The sequence below is a fragment of the Ceratotherium simum genome, chromosome 22 (genome assembly GCF_057802395.1).
Source record: "Ceratotherium simum simum isolate JZ-2026a chromosome 22, ASM5780239v1, whole genome shotgun sequence".
Lineage (NCBI taxonomy): Eukaryota > Metazoa > Chordata > Mammalia > Perissodactyla > Rhinocerotidae > Ceratotherium > Ceratotherium simum.
This window is the reverse complement of record NC_141921.1, coordinates 43717575-43737444: the sequence shown is the minus strand read 5'-3', so window position 1 is coordinate 43737444 and position 19870 is coordinate 43717575. Positions and strand designations below refer to the sequence as shown.

At 42.4% G+C, this 19870-nt stretch overlaps 1 protein-coding gene across 2 annotated transcripts in view; it reads left to right on the top strand.

Moving 5' to 3' along the window:
- The window catches only part of SLC25A33 (solute carrier family 25 member 33), a 35870-nt gene extending 18770 nt beyond the window's left edge, over positions 1-17100 (top strand). For both annotated transcript variants that reach the window (XM_087446862.1, XM_004425553.3), the window contains 5 exons: positions 6291-6368; positions 8327-8427; positions 10099-10165; positions 13619-13899; positions 15532-17100. In XM_087446862.1, the coding sequence (XP_087302988.1) occupies positions 6291-6368; positions 8327-8427; positions 10099-10165; positions 13619-13899; positions 15532-15734 (730 nt within the window). In that variant the 3' untranslated portion in view covers positions 15735-17100. The remainder of the gene's footprint in view (positions 1-6290; positions 6369-8326; positions 8428-10098; positions 10166-13618; positions 13900-15531) is intronic.
- The last annotated feature ends 2770 nt before the right edge of the window (positions 17101-19870 follow it).

Here is a 19870-nt window from a genome sequence, read left to right as displayed (position 1 = left end):
ACACTCACTCTTCAGGGGAAATGTGTCTTTTCCTGTTAGTAAGTTCTAAAAGCAGTCTGTTACTCAGTATTTACATAAAGACAGTGGACCAGCATAAGAAGCATTGTCGCGTAGGATGGTTTAATAGATGACTGCTTTTCACTTTACCGCCACCCTCCTCTCCACCAGATTATTGGACTGCTTTCTGATTCTCCCACTAACCATCACTAAGCTAAGAGCAGTGACGATGGTCTACAGAGAGAGCTCTTTATCTGCTAGATGAGGACAGCACGCAGGCCTTTTCTCTGTACCACAAAGCCCATTGAGGTTGTCTGCTCACATGTTTAGAACACGTGGGAGTCATCAAAAACCCAAATGAATAAATTGGTTCTTCATTTAAAACTAAGCAGCTTGTTACTAGTCCTACTCTTTCAGGAAGTTCTGCTTTAAAAGACTTAACAGGCAGCAGAATTTGTTTATGGGAAATTTTTTTCAAAATGCAAATCAGTGTTTGCTTGTGTCTCAGGTTAACCTATTAGAGAAAAAAGTATTCTCCATTGAAGCACTGGTAAGCTTTATATTTTTAATATAGTTACTTAAAAAGAAAAAAAGGCAAGATGTTAACACATTAAATTTGCCAGAGTATCAACATACCACTTTATTTCGGGTATCTGCTTTAAAAAGTCTTATGATTTAATCTTTTTTTTTTTTAAATCAGAGCACCTGTTCCTTAAACTACTCAGGTACCTTTGTTTTTTCAAGTACATTTTTAATCTGAAAAGTAATATATTAGTGAGCTGGTCTCTATCTTTTAAAACCTAACGTGTTCAGATGAGATCTTTGTCTCGGGTCAGTCTGTGGTGCCCACATTATGATCTAAAACTAGTGAAGAGAATGAAATGCTCAGAACAAAACCCTCGTTTCTCTCTGCGTCTCTTTCCTAAGTGACAGTGTATGGGACTGAGAGAATTAGTCCGGATCCTGACATGCTGTATTTTGAAGCCGAAGCGTGCCATTTATAGTAGGAACTGGATTGTTCCAGAAAAGTTGTGTAGGTGTCCAATAGGTTAGAAGTTTAATTATGTAACAGATTTGACCATTTGCCCATTGCTAATATGCGTAACTATGGAGACAGTCTCTGCGGTTCTTAAAAGGCCTGAGTCACTTGAGGACACGAGTTTGCTACTGCATTATAGATGAGAGGCTTCAAGCTGTCTGGAGCCAGAGACTCCCTTAATTGTGTTTAAATGACTCCTAGGGCTGGCTGTACAATGTACATTAATGAGCCCCACAGATGGAATCCAGACTTAAATAATGTTGAATATACCGAGCATTTGAAAGTCTTTTACATGCTGTATTGTAAGGTGTAGGCCACTTCAAGGTGTTATTTAAGAGAAGTTTTTGTTCAGAGAACTTGGCTTTTTATTTTTATTTATTTATTAATTATTTTTGTGTGTGTGTGAGGAAGATCAGCCCTTTGCTAACATCTGCCAGTCCTCTTCTTTTTTTGCTGAGGAAGACTGGCCCTGGGCTAACATCCGTGCCCATCTTCCTCCACTTTATATGGGACACCGCCACAGCATGGCTTGCCAAGCGGTGCGTTGGTGCGCACCCGGGATCTGAACCAGTGAACTCCGGGCCGCCGCAGCGGAGCGCGCGCACTTAACCTCTTGCGCCACCGGGCCGGCCCCAGAACTTGGCTTTTTAAAAGCACAATCCTGTTTTGAGAAAGAGTAAAAGTAAAGTATTTAGAGTTGAAAACACTAAATTCTCATGCCTCTATTAAGGGCCAAATGGCCTATTTTTGGCCTGTGTAAAAATTCACTGTAACTGCATGAACTTCATTGCGAGTATTAGGTTTATGGAAACCCAAGAATTGTCGTTACCCAAGCCTTATTTCCATGAGTTTGTGGGGGGCTGTAATCATCAGTTCAGTATATTTATGACCTATGGCCTACGGCTTTTTTTTTTTTTAAGATTTTATTTATTTATTTTTTCCCCCAAAGCCCCAGTAGATACTTGTACGTCACAGTTGCACAGCCTTCCAGTTGCTGTATGTGGGATACAGCCTCAGCATGGCCGGAGAAGCGGTGCGTCAGTGCGGGCCCGGGATCCGAACCTGGGCCACCAGCAGCGGAGCGCGAGCACTTAACCGCTAAGCCACGGGGCCAGCCCCCTACGGCTTTTTTTTAAAGAACTTTTTGTTGTGAAATTATTTCAAACTTACAGAAAAGTTACAGGAATGTACAAATAACTTGCTTATGCTCTCTATCTCAAGTCACCCATTTTTAACATTTTGCCACATTTGCTTTTTCATTTTTGCTCTGTATACATACGTATTTTTTCTGAACCATTTGAAAGTGTTACGTGTATTATGTCCCTTTGCCCTTAATACTTCAGCATTTATTTCATAAGAACAAGCATATTCTTTTAAAACCACAGTACAGGTTTCAAGTTTAAGAAATTTAACATTGGTATACTACTTTTTAACTAACCTACAGTCCGTATTCTAGTTTTATCAAGTATCTGTTGTGATTGGTGTAGCACAAGAACTAGATTTTGTCGTGAACTCTGTTCCTACCAGTATCCCTTCTGCTCTCTAGACCTTTTCGGTGAGCCTTTATTTCCTCCTTGCTGGGGTCTTTTTTTCTTTAACAGCTTTATCAAGATGTGATTCACATACTATACAGTTTACTCATTTAAAGCGTACAGTTCAACTTTTTTTAGTGTGTTCACAGAGTTTTGTGCAACCATCGCTACAGTGTGATTTTAGAACATTTTGATCTCCACTAAGAGAAACCCCTCGCCCATTTGCAGTCACTCCCCACCCCCCACCCCTACCCCCCAGCCGTGGGCAATCAACCACAAAATCTACTTTCTGTCTCTGTAGATTTGTCTACTCTAGACTTTTCATATAAACGAAATCATACAACATATGGCCTCTGGTGTCTGGCTTTTTTCACTTAATCTAATGTTTCCTGAAGGTTCGTCCTTGTAGTATGTACCAGTACTACTTCCTTTTTATTTCTGGGTAATATTCCTGTATGGCTAGGTCTTATTTTAAATACATTGCTTTCATCTTCCCTAGATGCCATGAAAAGAAAAGAAAAGGAATCCACACTGTACTTGTAGTGAGATGTGTTGTCTAGTTGTGTTGTCTAGTGTGGCAAACAAAACACCTCCATGTGGCACTGAGGGGTGGCCACAGGGTTTAGTGTGGGCCACACAAACAGGAGTGTGTCTCAAGATCACTTAAAAGGGCCTAGATTTATACCTGCCAGTAAGGAGAAGATTTTATGATTAGAAAATAAGACTATTGTCTCCCTAATATTTTGAAGTAATTATATAAATGGAACTGAGGTCTAGTTTACTGCCTTTTTTGTGAGCAGGATTGGCCCTGAGCTAACATGCGTTGCCAGTCTTCCTCTTTTTGCTGAGGAAGATTGGCCCTGGGCTAACATCTGTGCCCATCTTCCTCTATTTTATATATGGGACACCGGCACAGCATGGCCTGATGAGTGGTGTAGATCCGTGCCCAGGATCCAAGCCTGTGAACCCCAGGCCACCGAAGCGGAGTGCGCCAAACCTAACCACTGCGCCACCAGGCCGGCCCCATAGTTTACTACTGTTTTTAATAATAGCTTTATTGAAATATTATTCACATACTATAAAATTCATCCTTTTAAAGTATACAGTTCAGTCGTTTTCAGTGTATTCACAGTTCTGTGACCATCACCACTATGTAATTCGAGAACATTTTCATCACGCCAAAAAGAAACGTGTACCCATGAGCAGTCATTCCCGATTTCCCCTTCCTCCAATCCCTGGCAACCACTAATCTTCTTCATGTCTCTATAGGTAAGTATTTTATTCTTTTTCATGCTGTCGCAAAAAAAAAAGCAATTGATTTTTATTTCCATTTTCAGATTGTTCATTGCTACTTTGTGGAAATACAGTTGATTTTTGTTTATTAAACTTGTAACCTGCAACCTTGCTGAACTCATTTTTCAGTTATGGTAACTTTTTAGTGGATTTCTTAGTATTTCTATATATAACATCAAGTTGTCTGTGAATAAAGATAGTTTTACTTTTTCCTTTCCAATCTAGATACCTTTTATTTCTGTGTAATTGCTAGCCTACTACTTTTTAGGCAAGCTCTTAAAAGTACAAGTATTCTTTATTTTCAAGCAATTGAAATATTTTATAAACATCCAAAAATTTGCAGAAGAGAAGCTAAGATTCAAAATTTTATTTAGTTTGTACATTCAGGGACTCTATATGATGAAAAGTTACATTGATCTGAAGAAGGAAAGAACAGGAAAGAAAAGTACAAATGGATAAAACTTTAACATTATCCAACATGCCAGGGGCCAAAACCTCAACTTAACCTGTTTTGCACCAAAAATTTCAGTACGGTTTTGGGAACTATTTCTCTTTGGGAAAAGTGGAAGTTGGTAGAAAGAGAATTGGCAAGATTCACTTTATTATTAGCTTTATAGGAATATCTTTTTCATAAAATGAAAGATATCTTTATCTTGCCTTCAATGTCATAATGAAGGTAAAACATTATTGAAGTTCTTTTGACAATGATACAATTCCTTGTGAGCCAGATCAACTTAGAATACTATCAAATTGGAGGTACTAATTGCCAAGTAAAGAAAAATCCTGGGGCCGGCTGGGTGGTGCAGCGGTTAAATTCGCATGCTCTGCTTTGGCGGCCCGGGGTTTGCGGGTTCGGATCCCGGGCGCGCACCACTGCACTGCTTGTCAAGCCATGCTGCGGTGGCGTCCCATATAAAATAGAGGAAGATGGGCACGGATGTTAGCTCAGGGCTGATCTTCCTCACAAAAAAAAAAGAAAGAAAGAAAAATCCTTAGTAAGGAAATTAGAGGACTGTAATTTAACAATATAAATAGATACTATGAAAATTAAGCCATTGAAAAGAATAAAACGCCTCTAAAGAGTGTTCTATACGATCATTTTAGGATTTTCTTAGTCACTTTTGATCAGAAACCATATTTAACATGTTTTTTTTTTAAAGCACATTCGCAAGGCTGTGGAGAAATTGGAACCCTTGTGCATTGCTGTTAGGCATGCAAAATGGTCCAGCTGCTGTGGTAGATAGTATGGCAAATTCTCAAAATTAAACCTAGAATTACCGTACGATCCAGCAGTACCACTTCTGGGCATACACCCAAAAGAATTTAAACTAGGGGCTTGAACAGATATTTGGACACTCATGTTCATAGCAGCATTATTCACAGTAGCCAAAAGGTGGAAGCAGCCCAAGTGTCCGTTGACAGACAAATGGATAAACAATATGTGGTGCATAACTACAATGGAGTATTATTCAGCCTTAAAAAAAGAAGGAAATTCTGACACATGCTGCAACGTAGATGAACCTTAAAGACAGTATGCTAAGTGAAATAAGCCAGTCACAAAAGGACAGGTACTGTATGACTCCACTCATATGAGGTCCCTAGAGTAGTCAAATTCATGGAGACAGAAAATAGAGTGGTGGTTGCCAGGAGGAGCGGGGAATGGGGAGTTAGTGTTTAAAGTGTCTGAAATTTCAATTTGAGAAGATGAAAAAGCTCTGGAGACGGATGGTGGTGATGGTTGCACAACACTGTGAGTGTACTTAATGCCACTGAGCTGTGCACTTGAAAGTGGTTAAGATGGTAAAAATTTATGTTACGTATTTGTTACCACAATAAAAAAAATTAAAGAGAAAAAGCAGGCGCAGTATTCTCTGTGAACTTGTGATACTAGGCTTTGGCTTTAAATAACATTCATCTGGCCCATGAAAATTATTAGATTTTTCTATTCCTTATATTCTCATTTAGGGCTCTCCTACAATAGGTAAAGATCTAGAAGATAGGATTATTATAAACAAGGAGTAAATCCGAAAGAAATACCATCCACAGAAATTGCTGAACCTGTTTCTCAGTGCATCTTGTTATCATGAGGACGTTGTTCCCTGTGTCAGGCTCTTTGCCAGATGCTCCTCCTCCCTTGCTAGGATTTCAGTGTGTAGTGCAAACCCTGAATGTCTTGCTCCTGCAGGAACAAGGGAAAAGGCTTCTTGAAAACATGTCGGACTGAGGGCTTTTGAAGCATGTTTTTTCATTGTATTAATAAAAGCAGAATTCTTCAGTCTTCTGATTCTGTATTGTAACATAATCAGATAAGGTCTGAGGTCTTGTAAACGTTCTAGTCTTTATTCAAGGAACTCATGTGAAGGCAGACGCCTCATCATTCTGCGGCCTTGCCTAAGGATTTTAAAGATGCATCTTTTCTTACTATTCAGGTCCATCTTGGAGAAGGAGGGACCAAAGTCACTCTTCAGAGGCTTGGGTCCAAATTTGGTTGGAGTCGCGCCATCAAGGTAAGCATTAAACTTTCAGCCAGCTCACTGCATACAGTGTATAACATCCCAAGTCCTTTCTTACCAAAGGGCAATACTGCTAGATGGCCAGTTTCTTTTTCTGTGTGGGATTTGCCTAAATACGTCTGACATATAGAAATAATGATAACTGTTGGTGTGTCTTTTAGTATGTGTGTGTAAGAAAGAGATTATTTTATTAAGTTGAGAATTAGTCTGTTCTCATCACCTCCAGTCTTCTCTAAGTGTTTGCTGCTCTGAGTATGGTATGTGCCAGTGTGGTCCCGTTGGCAGCACTTGGGAGCTTGTTAGAAATAGACGATCTGAGACCACACCCCAGACTTACATCAGAATCTGCACTCTAACAAGGTCCCCAGGTGATTCCTATGCATTTGGAAGCACTAATCTGAAGGAATTTTAAAGGTTTCTAGGCTTTATTTTATATAAAACAACGTCCTCATTTTTGTTGCAAGGCTTAATTCTCTTTAAGGCCTATTTGAATATACAGAGCTGCACTGTCTCAACACAGTAGCCACTGGCCACTTGGGGCTGTTGAAATTAATTGAAGTTTAAAATTCAGTTCCTCAGTCTTACTAGCCATGTTTCAAGTACTGAATATTCACATGTAACTAGTGGAGATCATAGATACAGAACATTTCCATCTCTGCAGAAAGTTCTCTTGGACAGTGCTGATATAGGAGGTAGATGTGTGGATACAGAAGTGAATAGGTGAGTGTGTGTGTGTAGCATATCTCTGAAAAGTAGATTGCCTCCTGGGAGGGGAGCCGGTGACAGGGTAGGATGTTTACATTGCTCCATGTAATACTCGAATAGACTCTAAAGAGAATTAACCTTTATAACGAGAATGAGCATGTTTTATACTGCTAGATGAAGACTAAAAGCTTCTAGAATTCTTGCAGATCTGTGCTCCAAGTTATACACCTGAGGATGTTGTAAAAATGCAGATTCTTATTAAACTCTTTTGTTCCTTTAGAATATTGTAGCATATGTGTATAATCTATTTAAAAATTAGAAAGTACTAGTCTGTGAGATTATATGGGGTATGCGTTATTAACAGATGGCAAGCATACTACGCATATGTAGTAAATAAAGAAAATTGAGCCGTATTGGCTTGTGGACAGTGCTAATTTGGTAAGATTTGTTAATCTGATGTAGATTCCTGGCTACCACACCCATTTAGGGCAGTTGGGACCTATAAAAAACAAAAGACTGTTTTATAACATGATAATGATAAGTAGTCAGGATCCTAAATTGAATATTCTGTGATTGATCCATTGGCCAGCCAGAAAAAAAAGCATTTCCCTGGCATTGATGGTGAACGAGCAGGGAAAATCCCAACCAGCCCCTACTCCCCAGCCCCAACAGAGAAGACAGAAGGGGGAAAAGCAGGCAGAGATGGAGAAGAGAAGAACACAGAGCCATGGAGAGGCCAGACGCCACCTACAGGGGTCACTTTTGGGGAAGGGGGCAGAGGGAGCCCTTTATGAAAACATGTATGATGATTGCTCCTGTGTGATCCTGAGTCATCAAAGAAAAAGCTCAAATTATATTTGACATACTCATTTTGGTGTAAGGCAGGACAAGTGTGGTATATTTTAGAAATATTACAGATTTTTCAAGTTGGTGCTTAAAGGATTGCATTTATCCAGAATGAAGAACATAAATGGACTTTGTGTGTATATTACCAAAATCTCATTTTCCTCAGTTATTGTGACCTCTTCCATCCATCATCACTGAATACTTTCTGGAAGGACAGGCAGGAACTTCCTGAAGGTGCTGCAGCAGGTTTTGGTTTTAGCATGGATAAGGTCAAGCTTTTGGTTACATGTTAGCTTCTTTCCCCTATTATTTTCTGAAATGTTTCAGAGGTTGCAGAGGGACATATATATCATATGGTGCCGTATCGATGTCTTGATAGCGTTCTCTCTTTGTTCTAACAGGGCTGTGTACTTTGCATGTTACTCCAAAGCCAAAGAGCAGTTCAATGGCATTTTCGTGCCTAATAGCAATGTTGTGCATATTTTCTCAGCTGGCTCTGCAGGTATGTCCCCCTGTTGGGTAGAGATCAGTTTCTCACTTTCCTAAACCATATGTTGTGCCAAACAGCTTTTTCCAGGAACTAGAAATTAGCTCTCTGCTTCTTTTGCATCTAAAATCGTTTTTCTAAAGCTTTATATTAGAACTGATAAAATATAAGTGAGAGCAGTTTGTAACTTGGTTCTGTTTTCTTTGACCACTAAAGCTTTTTATTCTTCCTCAAAATTTACATGTTCACAATTTGCATGCATGCTACTGGTTAGTGTTATGTTTCTTTTAAAGGAATATTAATGTTTTCATGTCTTGCTGTTTCATTAAGGTATTTTCTAAAATTTGACCTGCTTTTTTTGTGACTCCCCACAGTGTCCAGCATACCACGTGTACAGTTGGCACTTCTGTCCATAACAGTTGGATTCTGTGACCAGGGCTCAGGACCTGGAGTGGAGTCCTTTTAGTAGGGCCGGGGACAGCTCAGATAGATTCTCTTCTCTTCTGAGGGAGTCATTCCACTTACTATAGAAAATTCCTAACAGGATTTTTTCCCCAGGAAGTACGTGGCAAGAAACATAGATTGCTGAGAGAAGGCTGTGTCTTTTTAGATATTGTTTTATGTCTGTTTAAATAGAAAGGTATTTTAGAGAACTTAAATTGGCATTTTATGAAAAATGTCCACCTTCTGCCAACCTGTTAGGTGTGGGCACCAGTTTTGTCTGCCTCTGTTACTCCCAAATAAAAGTACGAGTAACCCATCTGAATAGTTACAGATAATCATTACTGGACCCCAAATAGAAAATAATGTCAAGCAAAGCTGCTTCAGACAAGAAAGGCATTTCTACTGACTCTGGAGCTCTGAGAAGGAAATGTGGAGTGTCGGAACAGGTCCATCTTCACTCGCTGGACCAATAGTGAGCAAACCATAAGCGAAGAGCTGCTTGTCAGTTTTGTAACTTTTGAAAAGTTAACTTAGAAGAACCCTTGGTAAATAAATCAGACCTGGAGGGAGGTTTTTAAACCACTATCTATGTTCATAGTATCTGGTTAATCTGCTTAGAACTATGGAGAGGAGGAGGTATTCCAGAAGACTCCTTGTATGAGGCTAATACCATGATATTGCTTTTTTTGGTTGGTCTGGAATGATAAGCAGTATTAAGACGGGGAAGACCTACTAAAAAATGTTTCTATAAGCAGATTAATCTTAAAACTTCATTTTTCTGAAATGATTAGGTATTAAAACTCAGTGTGAGTTTGGCTTCAGATAAATGGAGATTTGGTTCCTTCTATTTTAAGTTAGATATACAGTAACCTTTTGGATTAGATGAGCAACTTTTTAAAACAAATTATTTCTGGCCCTGAAGCTTATAAATTGAGTTTTAGAATAGTTTCTTATTTACCATAGGAATCATTGAACAGAAGTGTCAGCAGCACCATCTAGAGGCTGGAAGGACTAGACAGGGCTCCAGAAAATGGGGAGATTTTTTTTTTAGGTCCAACATACCAATAGATGTTACAGGGCTATAGCCGCCATCTGCAGTATAGAAATGTAACTCCTCCCTACTGCCTATTTTTACTATTAAGCTATTGAAATTCTCATTTCAGAGTTTATCATATGGGATAGACAGCTTTAATAAGCATTGACTGTGTTCAGCAATGGTATTTTCTGTTCTTTTTTTTCTAGCTTTTGTCACAAATTCCTTAATGAATCCTATATGGATGGTGAAAACCCGGATGCAGCTAGAACGGAAGTAAGTTATTTATTATTTCTTCCTTACTATAAGAATTCTTGGGGATTTTTTTCTTCCCCCAATTCCAGCTGTGGAGTGAGGTATACAGAGTCCTTAGCCATCCCCGCCCTTGTTTTTTCTGAATATAGGCATATGTAGAAACTCCTTTTGTTTTGAGATTCGTGCTGCCAAACATTGTGGGGAGACAAGGGCCAACAGAAATAACACACAAGGGGAGGTCGGCAGTTCGCTCAGTTGTGCCCCTGATCTGCAGTCCTTCTTCCTCTCAGATAGTCGGTAGGTCTCTGCTCTCAGCAGACCCCACCCCTAGGTGGAGCACTGTGGACTCTCCTCCAGATGACCGCTCCTTCATGTGGGAAGATGACAGTAAGGGCAGAACAGCAAATGCCTTCAGGCCTCAGAATAATCATTTTAATCTCGAAGGCCCTCAAATATACTAGATTTCTGCCTTGAAACTCTAGCCAGGGGTGCTTAACTTCTTTCATGCTGTGGATTCCTTTGGCAGCTTGGTAAAGCCTGCAGGCGCTTGCTTTTTTTTTATTTATTTATTTATTTATTGATTGATTGATTGATTGATTGTGAGGAAGATCGGCCCTGAGCTAACATCTGCCAATCCTCCTCTTTTTTTTTTTTTTTTCCTGAGGAAGACTGGCCCTGGGCTAACATCCATGCCCATCTTCCTCCACTTTATATGGGACACCGCCACAGCATGGCTTGACAAGCGGTGCGTCGGTGCGCTCCCAGAATCCGAACCGGCGAACCCCGGGCCACGGCAGTGGAGTGTGCGCACTTAACCGCTTGCGCCACTGGGCCGGGCCCTGCAGGCACTTTTTTTTTTTTTTTTTTTTAAAGATTTTATTTATTTATTTTTCCCCCAAAGCCCCAGTACATAGTTGTCTGTCATAGCTGCACATCCTTCTAGTTGCTGCATGTGGGACGCGGCCCCAGCATGGCCGGAGGAGTGGTGCCTCGGTGCGCACCCGGGATCCGAACCCGGGCCGCCGGCAGCGGAGCGCACGCACTTAACCGCTAAGCCACGGGGCCGGCCCTCTGCAGGCACTTTTTAGAATAATCTTTTTAAAAACAATGGAAACCAATTATTGAAATATAGTTATCAATGTTTTTAAAAATTACAATATAGTTATACACTTCTTTAATACATTAACAAGATCAAGCAGCAGCCCAGTAACTGTGATTTCAAAGAAATGGTGATGGTCCATGATTTTGTGATAGGATTTTATCTAAGAACGCTTGCAGAACTGTGTTGCCTAGAGATGTGTGTGGGGCACTGGAAACTTCCAGCTAGTCCTATAAAGAAAGGATGAGAGAGAGCAAGCAAGAATGCCCACTGGAAGTGTAGGTGTAGGGGTCTGCCTTAGTTGGTTTTTCTCTCTAATGACCAGTAGCCTCTGAATTGGTCTTTGATTCCATATTCCCCCCAGTCCATTCTGCGTGAAAGAACCTTCTAAAACACATCAGGCAGGTCTAATCATTTTGAAGAGATCACTTGCTCAGAATCATTCAGTGAATCTCAGTTATTCTCAGGGTCAAATCCTAACTCCTTGGCTTAACATTCAAGGTCCTTTGCAATTTTCTAAAAATGTCACATGCTCTCATGCTTCCATCTCCAAGTATGCCGTCCCTCACCAGGAATCCCTTGTCCCCTTCTTGTCCTTCAAGAATACTTGCTTGTTCTTCAGGCTTTTGACCAGCGCCCTCTCCTGGAAACCTTTGTACTCACTCCCCTTATAAGTGTGCACACAGTGTCCTCATATCACTGCTGTTTAGCAGTGGGTATGTGCACGAGTCAGTTGAGAGCCTCTACGTGCATGCTTTTAAATCTGCCTAAGAATGATCCATGCACAAGACATTTTAAAGCTTTGTTTGGGTGGTGGGCTCTGTTAACATGTCCCTCAACAATGAGTGTTTGTTTCATGCTTCCTGTGCACTAGGCACTGGGGAAACAGGGAATAAGACATAGGCCCTGCCTTCCAGAAGCTCGCAGCTTTACAGAAAATAAAGAGAATTATAGTCTGGGTGGGATAAGGGGCCTGCTGGATCCTGGAGGGTTCCTAGTGCAGTTTAGGCAGGATGGGCAGAGACAGGCAGCTAGGGCGGGCCTCCTGCGGCAGTGGTGTCCACCTCACCATCTGAAGAATAGCCCTGTGGGGCAGCAGTGAAGGTGCTTCAGGCAGAGAACCATATGTGCAGAAAATCCGGGGGCAAGAAAGCATTGTTCAAGTGTGATCAGAATGGACAGCATGGATATGTGCTGGAGAAGGAGGGAATTATAGAAAGATAAGGCTGGGGAAACGAGTGGGGGCCACATCCTTAAAAGCCCTGGGAGGGAATTTGGAGTTTGGACTTGGGCTTTATTTTGAGGGCAGTGGAGAGCCATTAGAATAGTTTTTTGGGGTGGGGGTAGGGGATACTTTTCCCCCAGGGGACGTTAGTTGTCACAACTTAGGTGGGGTGCTTCTGCAATCTAGTGGGTAAAGGCCGAGGGTGCTGCTAAGCACGTTCTACAGCACATAGGACAGATCCCACAACAGAATCATCTGGCCTGAAAAGTCAGTAGTGCCGATGCTGAGCAACCCTGCGTTATAGAGTGTTTTCAGCAGGGAAGGGGCATGGTTGGATTTGTGTTAGAAAGGTCCCTCCAGCTAGGGAGGGAGAACGGCCTCTGAGAGACCTGTTGAGACTCACTGGAGCAGGAGGGCGGGCTGGCCTTCAGCCCCAAGGAGGGGTCTCTGACGTGTGACCAGTGTAGACACTCTCAGGCCCCAGGGTTCCATTTGTATCCAGGAAGTTTATGGAAACTTATCATCATGGGGTAGGAGCTTCCAGGCCTGAGGCCTTTTATTGGTCATTGTGTAGTCTATTCAGTGTTTAGAAATATAGAAATAATGGAATCATTCACCATTGGGAGACTAGAGCAATAAGAAAGCTTATGATAAGCTCACCACCCTGTCAGAATGTTGGTGAGGTTTCCTTTAGTACTTTCTTAAAGCATATTTGTACCGTAATTGTAATTATACTTTACACGTAATTTTGTCCTGCTTTCAACTTAAGCCCTTCCCCGTTATCTTGCCTTCACAACTGTTTTAATCTAGTGTATGTACCATAGTTTATCTCTTCCTGTTTTTAGATGTTTGTTTTGATTATATTGCAGTTATATTTTCCTTCATGATGAACATCTTCCTCCATATGGCTCTTTCCAAAATTAGGTCAGAGGCTGTGAACATGTTTTTATGGCTCTTGGTACAAAGGCGCATAATGATCTGTGGCCCCATCAGGTGTCCCAGCTACCGGACCCAGCCTCACAGAACAGGGAGGACACATTTCACCTGCCGTATAACGTCTCTGTGTTCAGGGGTCATTCTGTGCCTTGGTACCATGGCCAGGCTCATCAGCGTGCATTATAACGGCCTCTCGTTGGTCTCCTTTACACAGGGTGCGAGGCTCCAAGCAGATGAACACACTCCAGTGCGCTCGCTATGTTTACCAGACAGAAGGCATCCGTGGCTTCTATAGGGGGTTAACTGCCTCATATGCTGGAATTTCAGAAACTATCATCTGTTTCGCTATTTATGAAAGTTTAAAGAAGTATCTGAAAGAAGCTCCATTAGCCTCTTCTACAAGTGGGACTGAGAAAAATTCCACAAATTTTTTTGGACTTATGGCAGCTGCTGCTATTTCTAAGGGATGTGCTTCCTGTATTGCTTATCCACACGGTACGTTTTGCTTTTTCTTTCAGAGCAGTAAAACAGCTGTCAGGGTTGTGTCATTCATTTCTCAGTATATCTCGGCCTCTGTAGCTCACACTGAAATGCAGATACCTGCAGGGAGTAAGGTGGCCGATAGCAGTGAAACTGGCTTCCCCTGCGTGTGTGTAGGTTACGAGAGTGGTGGGAACTCGGCTCTGCTCACATCCAGCTGATTGTGGCCAAAACTTGATGTGCAGAATGTGGGCCCTGTGTTTTGGAACTTCAGATGTTTTCAAAGAAGCCAGAGATCTGGATTTTATTTAAAATTCCTCAATTTAAAAAAATGATGTGGGAGCCAAACTTTTAAAAAAATCTCTCAGCTCCAACTTTGAATGGAGTGCTGAGCAAGGCTACTTTGGGTAAGATTCTTTTTTAAGGAATTACAGACCTAATGTCCTATTTTTTTTTTTTTAATTTTATTTATTTATTTTTTCCCCCAAAGCCCCAGTAGATAGTTGTGTGTCATAGCTGCACATCCTTCTAGTTGCTGCATGTGGGACGCGGCCTCAGCATAGCCGGAGAAGCGGTGCATCGGTGCGCACCCAGGATCCGAACCCCGGGCCGCCAGCAGCGGAGCGCGCACACTTAACCGCTAAGCCACGGGGCCGGCCCCTAATGTCCTATTGACCTACTTAAAAAAGAAATAGGTCAGTTTATTGTGCCATGAAAAATAGGTTTTGTTTTCAAAAGTCTACTGCGCTGTCAGCTATCATGAATGCACGTGGTCAGCTCAGTAACAGGTAATTGAGTCCCATCATGTGCTGGGGCATGAGCGCCCTACAGGGCTCATGGAGAAGAGGTGAGGATGCTCCCGTGGTAGGAGACAGAAGCTTGAGGTCTGCGTGACAGGCAGCGACAAGCGTTGAGGTGAGGGAGGGCCAGGTGGGCTAAGGTTTGGAATTGGAGGAGGCAGCTTTAAGGTGGACAGAGTGGAGAAGGATTCTAGTAGGAGGAGAAAGTTGGGGAGTACCTGAAAAGAAAGTCTTGTTGAAGATATTGCCATGCTAATACAAATTGCACCTTCAGGGACACTATAGTGTTTGCTTAATTGGGAATAAAAGACCATAAACTATCTTAGTATTAAGTCCCATTCAAACTGAGCTTTTTTTATCCCTTAAGAGTTATTTTGTACTCTTGTATGTATATGTAAATGTCCCTGAGTGACCATTTCCCAGAGTTAGAAAAAGTTCTTTAAAAAATCCTAACTCTTCGCACCCTCTGCTGCAGCGGCCTGGGGTTCACCAGTTCGGATCCCGGGCGCGCACCGATGCACTGCTTGTCAAGCCATGCTGTGGCGGCGGCCGATATAAAGTGGAGGAAGATGGGCATGGATGTTAGCCCAGGGCCAGTCTTCCTCAGCAAAAAAAAGAGGAGGATTGGCAAATGTTAGCACAGGGCTGATCTCCTCACCAAAAAAAAAAAAAAAAATCGTTAACTCTTCATTGTGTCTGTGTGACTGTCCTGTCCAAATACAGCTGAGATGGCAAAGAGCCAGAATTGTACATTGACAATTATAAAGCTATGGGCTTTGAATTCTCTCCTCGTATTGCCTGGTAATACAGTTAATTTGTAGCGTTAAGTATGTGTTTCTCTCTGCAGAAGTCATAAGGACGCGGCTCCGGGAGGAGGGCACCAAGTACAAGTCTTTTGTCCAGACCGCTCGGCTGGTCTTCCGGGAAGAAGGTTACCTTGCCTTTTATAGAGGACTCTTTGCCCAGCTCATCCGGCAGATACCCAACACTGCCATTGTGTTGTCTACCTATGAGTTAATTGTGTACCTATTAGAAGACCATACTCAGTAACAGGCCAGAAAATTGTGCTCTAGAATAAAACTGAGAAACTCTAGAGAATTTTTTTTCCATTGATGTTTAGAATGTTTGAGACTGAAACAGGAGAGGCCATAAAATATCTGGTTCATATCACCTGTTGGATATTTCCTTTTGGATTCATGTTTTCTGGAAGGTTTAAATTCATTAACGTTAATAGTTAATTATAACTTTTGTTTTTTTAACTTAAGGGGATTCAGGATTAAGCTGCAGCTAAATTAAATCATGCTATTTAATTTAAGTGTGGATTTGGTTTGTGTACTCCTTTATGTTCACTCTGCTGTAAACTCTAGTTTACTAAGGACTTTAGTGAAACATAACCCTAGAAATGCAGAAAAAAACTATAAAGTGAAAGTACAGCTTGTTTCCTAATCTGACCCTGCTCTGCTGGACAGGTAAGAAGTGTCATATTTTGGTGGCACTGGGTGGATCAGGACAGACTTCCCAGCTATTTTTCTCCTTTCTGCATTTCCAAGTCTCATACAGATTGATCATCTAAGCTTTCAGGCTGGTGAGTTAAAAAAATAAGTACAACTTCCTGGCGCTAAATATTTTGAACTGTAAACATTTTCATGAAGTTATCCTCTATCCCCAGTTTGAACCAAAGGCAAGAATTTTAAAGAGCTGTTTACCAGTTGCCTTGCTCCTGGATGTATTTCCAGAAGTTAAGCCCCATTCAAGACCAGGTCCCTTGTAAGTGTGAGAGCACAGCCCCCAAGGTGGCTGTGACTGTGGGATGTGGTGAGTAATGGGCATCCGCTCTCAGGTCTATAACCCTGTTTTTGGGTCTCGACTACTGGAGAAGGGTAGCCTGACAGCAGGCTGGTTGCCTGCCCCTGGAGAGTTCACTCTTACTCTAATAGGGGGCATTGGTGTTGTTGAAATACCCTAGTTCAAAGGGTATTGGAACCCTTTTGAAAAACAATCCTAGAAATGAGTAATTACCAGAATTTTAACCCCCCTCCCCTCATTTTTAAAGGCAACTTAATAATTAAGAGACAAAACGATAAGACAGAAGACAAGGAAGATCGATAGTCTTCCATTAGCTCTTTCACTGGAATTTGCATATATTGTACATTAAGATTATTTTTTAATCTGCATATCTGGAAAGATAATTGACTCTAAAAAATGATGCATTGTAATTTCAGATTCAGTGGCAGATACTCTGATAGGGATGAGAGGAGGATATTTTCAAATTGTATTTGAGTTTTAATTTTTGTCACCTTTAGTCATAAGGAGGTTGTTATGTCATTAGTTGGTGTTCTTGCGTTCTCTAGTGTAATTTGCCTCGACTGTCAACAACTATGTAGAAGTCAAAATAAATGACTTTAGTCAAGCTTCAGGGCTTCTAAAATGCATGGCAGTAAAGAGGTTTCTATTCCAGAAGCTCATTGGCACTTCGCAACATCTTCCTGTTTTAATATTTATATTAAAACCCGAATTTTTCCTCAAGATTTTATCTAATGAAGCTTAACAATTAGGTTGCTTTAATATTCACTAATTGGGTATGAGAATTATTTGGAAATACTTTTCACTTATATATTCTTGAATTAATAAATTTGATGTTGACCTAGTATAATTCAGTTCTCCACTTGCTTCTCCTGCACCAAGGCCTTGAAAAAACTGAGCACCAAAAGCAGGAAGAGAACAAGTGGGGGAAAAAAGTGATGCTTCCTCTCTGAAGCGGCTGGTTGGACTTGAAAATGGGAAACATCGCTGTTGGAGCTGTGAATGGAGAAATCCCATGATTTATTTCCCTCTTCTCCACGATCTTAGTCACTTGGGTTTTGTTATTTTTAAGTAGTCATATATATATGACTTTAAAAGCCCTCATTGCTTACCCATTGTGTGCCAAGGACTGTGCAAGGTGTTAGATATTTTCTCATTTAAATTAATTCTGACAACCTTGTGAGGCCAGTATCACCATCAGCCACGTTACAAATAAGAGAGGCTCAGGTGCCAGCCCCATGGCTTAGCGATTAAGTGCGCGCGCTCCCAGGCGCACACCGACGCACCGCTTGTTGGGCCATGCGGAGGCCGTGTCCCACATACAGCAACTAGAAGGGTGTGCGACTATGACATACAACTATCTACTGGGGCTTTGGGGAGAAAAAGGGAAAAAAAGGAGGAGGATTGGCGATAGATGTTAGCTCAGGGCCTGTCTTCCTCAACAAAAAGAGGAGGATTGGCATGGATGTTAGCTCAGGGCTGATCTTCCTCACAATAAATAAATAAATAATAAATAATAAATAAAGAGAGGCTCAGAGTCTTACACAATTGGCTTGAGGTCTCGGAGATAGTAAGTAGTAAACTGACCAAGAGCGGGTTTGTACTGCTTGTTGAGTAGGTGAATATAAGGTAGAGGGACATCTGAGCCTGTGGAATGATCTCACTCTGAAGCCACAGTCCAGCAAACCATTCCATTCTGTTCACTTGAGGATTATGATTCCACGGTCGTTCACTGGTGAAGGTGGGCTTATACTAGAAATGCCCAGGACAGAATTGTTGGCTGCCTTCTTTGTCCACGTAGATCTTGGGCCCTTCCTTTGAGTGGGGCATCATGCAGACGCTGAATCTTCTTGGACAGAGAATTGTACTTAGCTAATGCCATGTGCTTCCCCCCCCCCCACCCCCCCGGAGGAAGAGTCGCCCAGAGCTAACATCTGTTGCCAGTCTTCCTCTTTTTACTTGAGGAACATTTGTCCTGAGCTAACATCCGTGCCAACCTTCCTGTTTTGTATGTGGGTCGCTGCCACAGCACGGCTGCCTACAAGTGGTGTAGGTCCGCGCCCCAGAACAGAACCCTGGCCACCAAAGCAGAGCACGTGGAACTTAACCACTAGGCCATGGGGTTGGCCCCAGTGCCACACTCTTTGAAGGAAGATTCATGGCTGTTCATCATTTGTGGTGAAAGCAGCAAAATGCAAAGGAAGGGCCTTTGCTCTGACATCCACTCCAAGAAAGAGGAGCTTCCAGTGCAGACTGTAGTCACTCCCTAGGTTCCTGCCCTGCTCCTCCTCTCTCTGCCGTTCCTGTTGAATGTGCATGACTAGAGTGTGGGACAGATAAACTAGCAGCAGCAAACCCATCAAATAACCCATCACTATCATGACAATGAGAACTCGACGAGGACCTCACAAAACACTGGAAATGTGGGGTCGGCCTGCCCCCTGGCCTGACAGTTAAGTTCCACAAGCCCCACTTTGGCTGCACAGGTTCTGTTCCCCGGCACAGACCACACCACTTGTCAGCTGTGCCATGGTGGCAACCCACATACCAAACAGAGGAAGACTGGCACAGATGTTAGCTCAGGGCCAATCTACCTCAGCAAAAAAAAAACACAAAAATGAACACTGGGAACGTGGGAACACTGAAACATTTTGTGATACAAATATTTCCGACTAGATTTTTTTTTGTTATAAAAGTAGCTTAGCTCAAACCAGTAATACTAAAACACTTGCATAAAGTGAATCTTCTCTAAATCCACCTTCGAATCTTCTCTAAATCCACCTTCTGAGGTAAGTTTGCAGTTCGGTGTTAACCATCCTCCACTTCCTGCAGACATACACGTATTGTAGGAGTTTATTCAAACTTAAATAATACCAAAATGAATGTGCGTGTTGCTGTTTTTTTAAGTATATCGCCCTTCCAGGCCAATCCCTATGGCTCTGACATTCTGGTAGTTGCATTACTTTCCGAAGCGTGGCTGTCCTACGATTTATTCAATCTCGACCCTGTCGGTGGACTATTCGCGTTTCTATCAACTAGTTTTTTGACTGTTGGAGTGGCTTCAGTGGAAGTGGCTTAAGGAGCTGCAACTTGCAGCAAAACAGCATTGCGCGCATAGGCCGGGTTGGCTGGGCGTCGGGAAGACGGGACCAGCTGGAGAGAAGACTGCATGGTCAGAAGCAGCCGGGTAGCCCACGACGCTGAGGTTGTAGAGTTCGCGGGAGGGGCCCCCCCGGAGAGCGCAGCGGGAGCGGAGGAGGGCGCGAGGCGGGGCTCCGCGCGGGGATCGGCGCCGCCTCCCACCTCCGGCCGCGGGAGGGCGCGCTCGGCTGGTGCCGCGGCTTCCGCCGGCGCCCCGCCCGCCGGGCTCGCCCCGCGCCCCG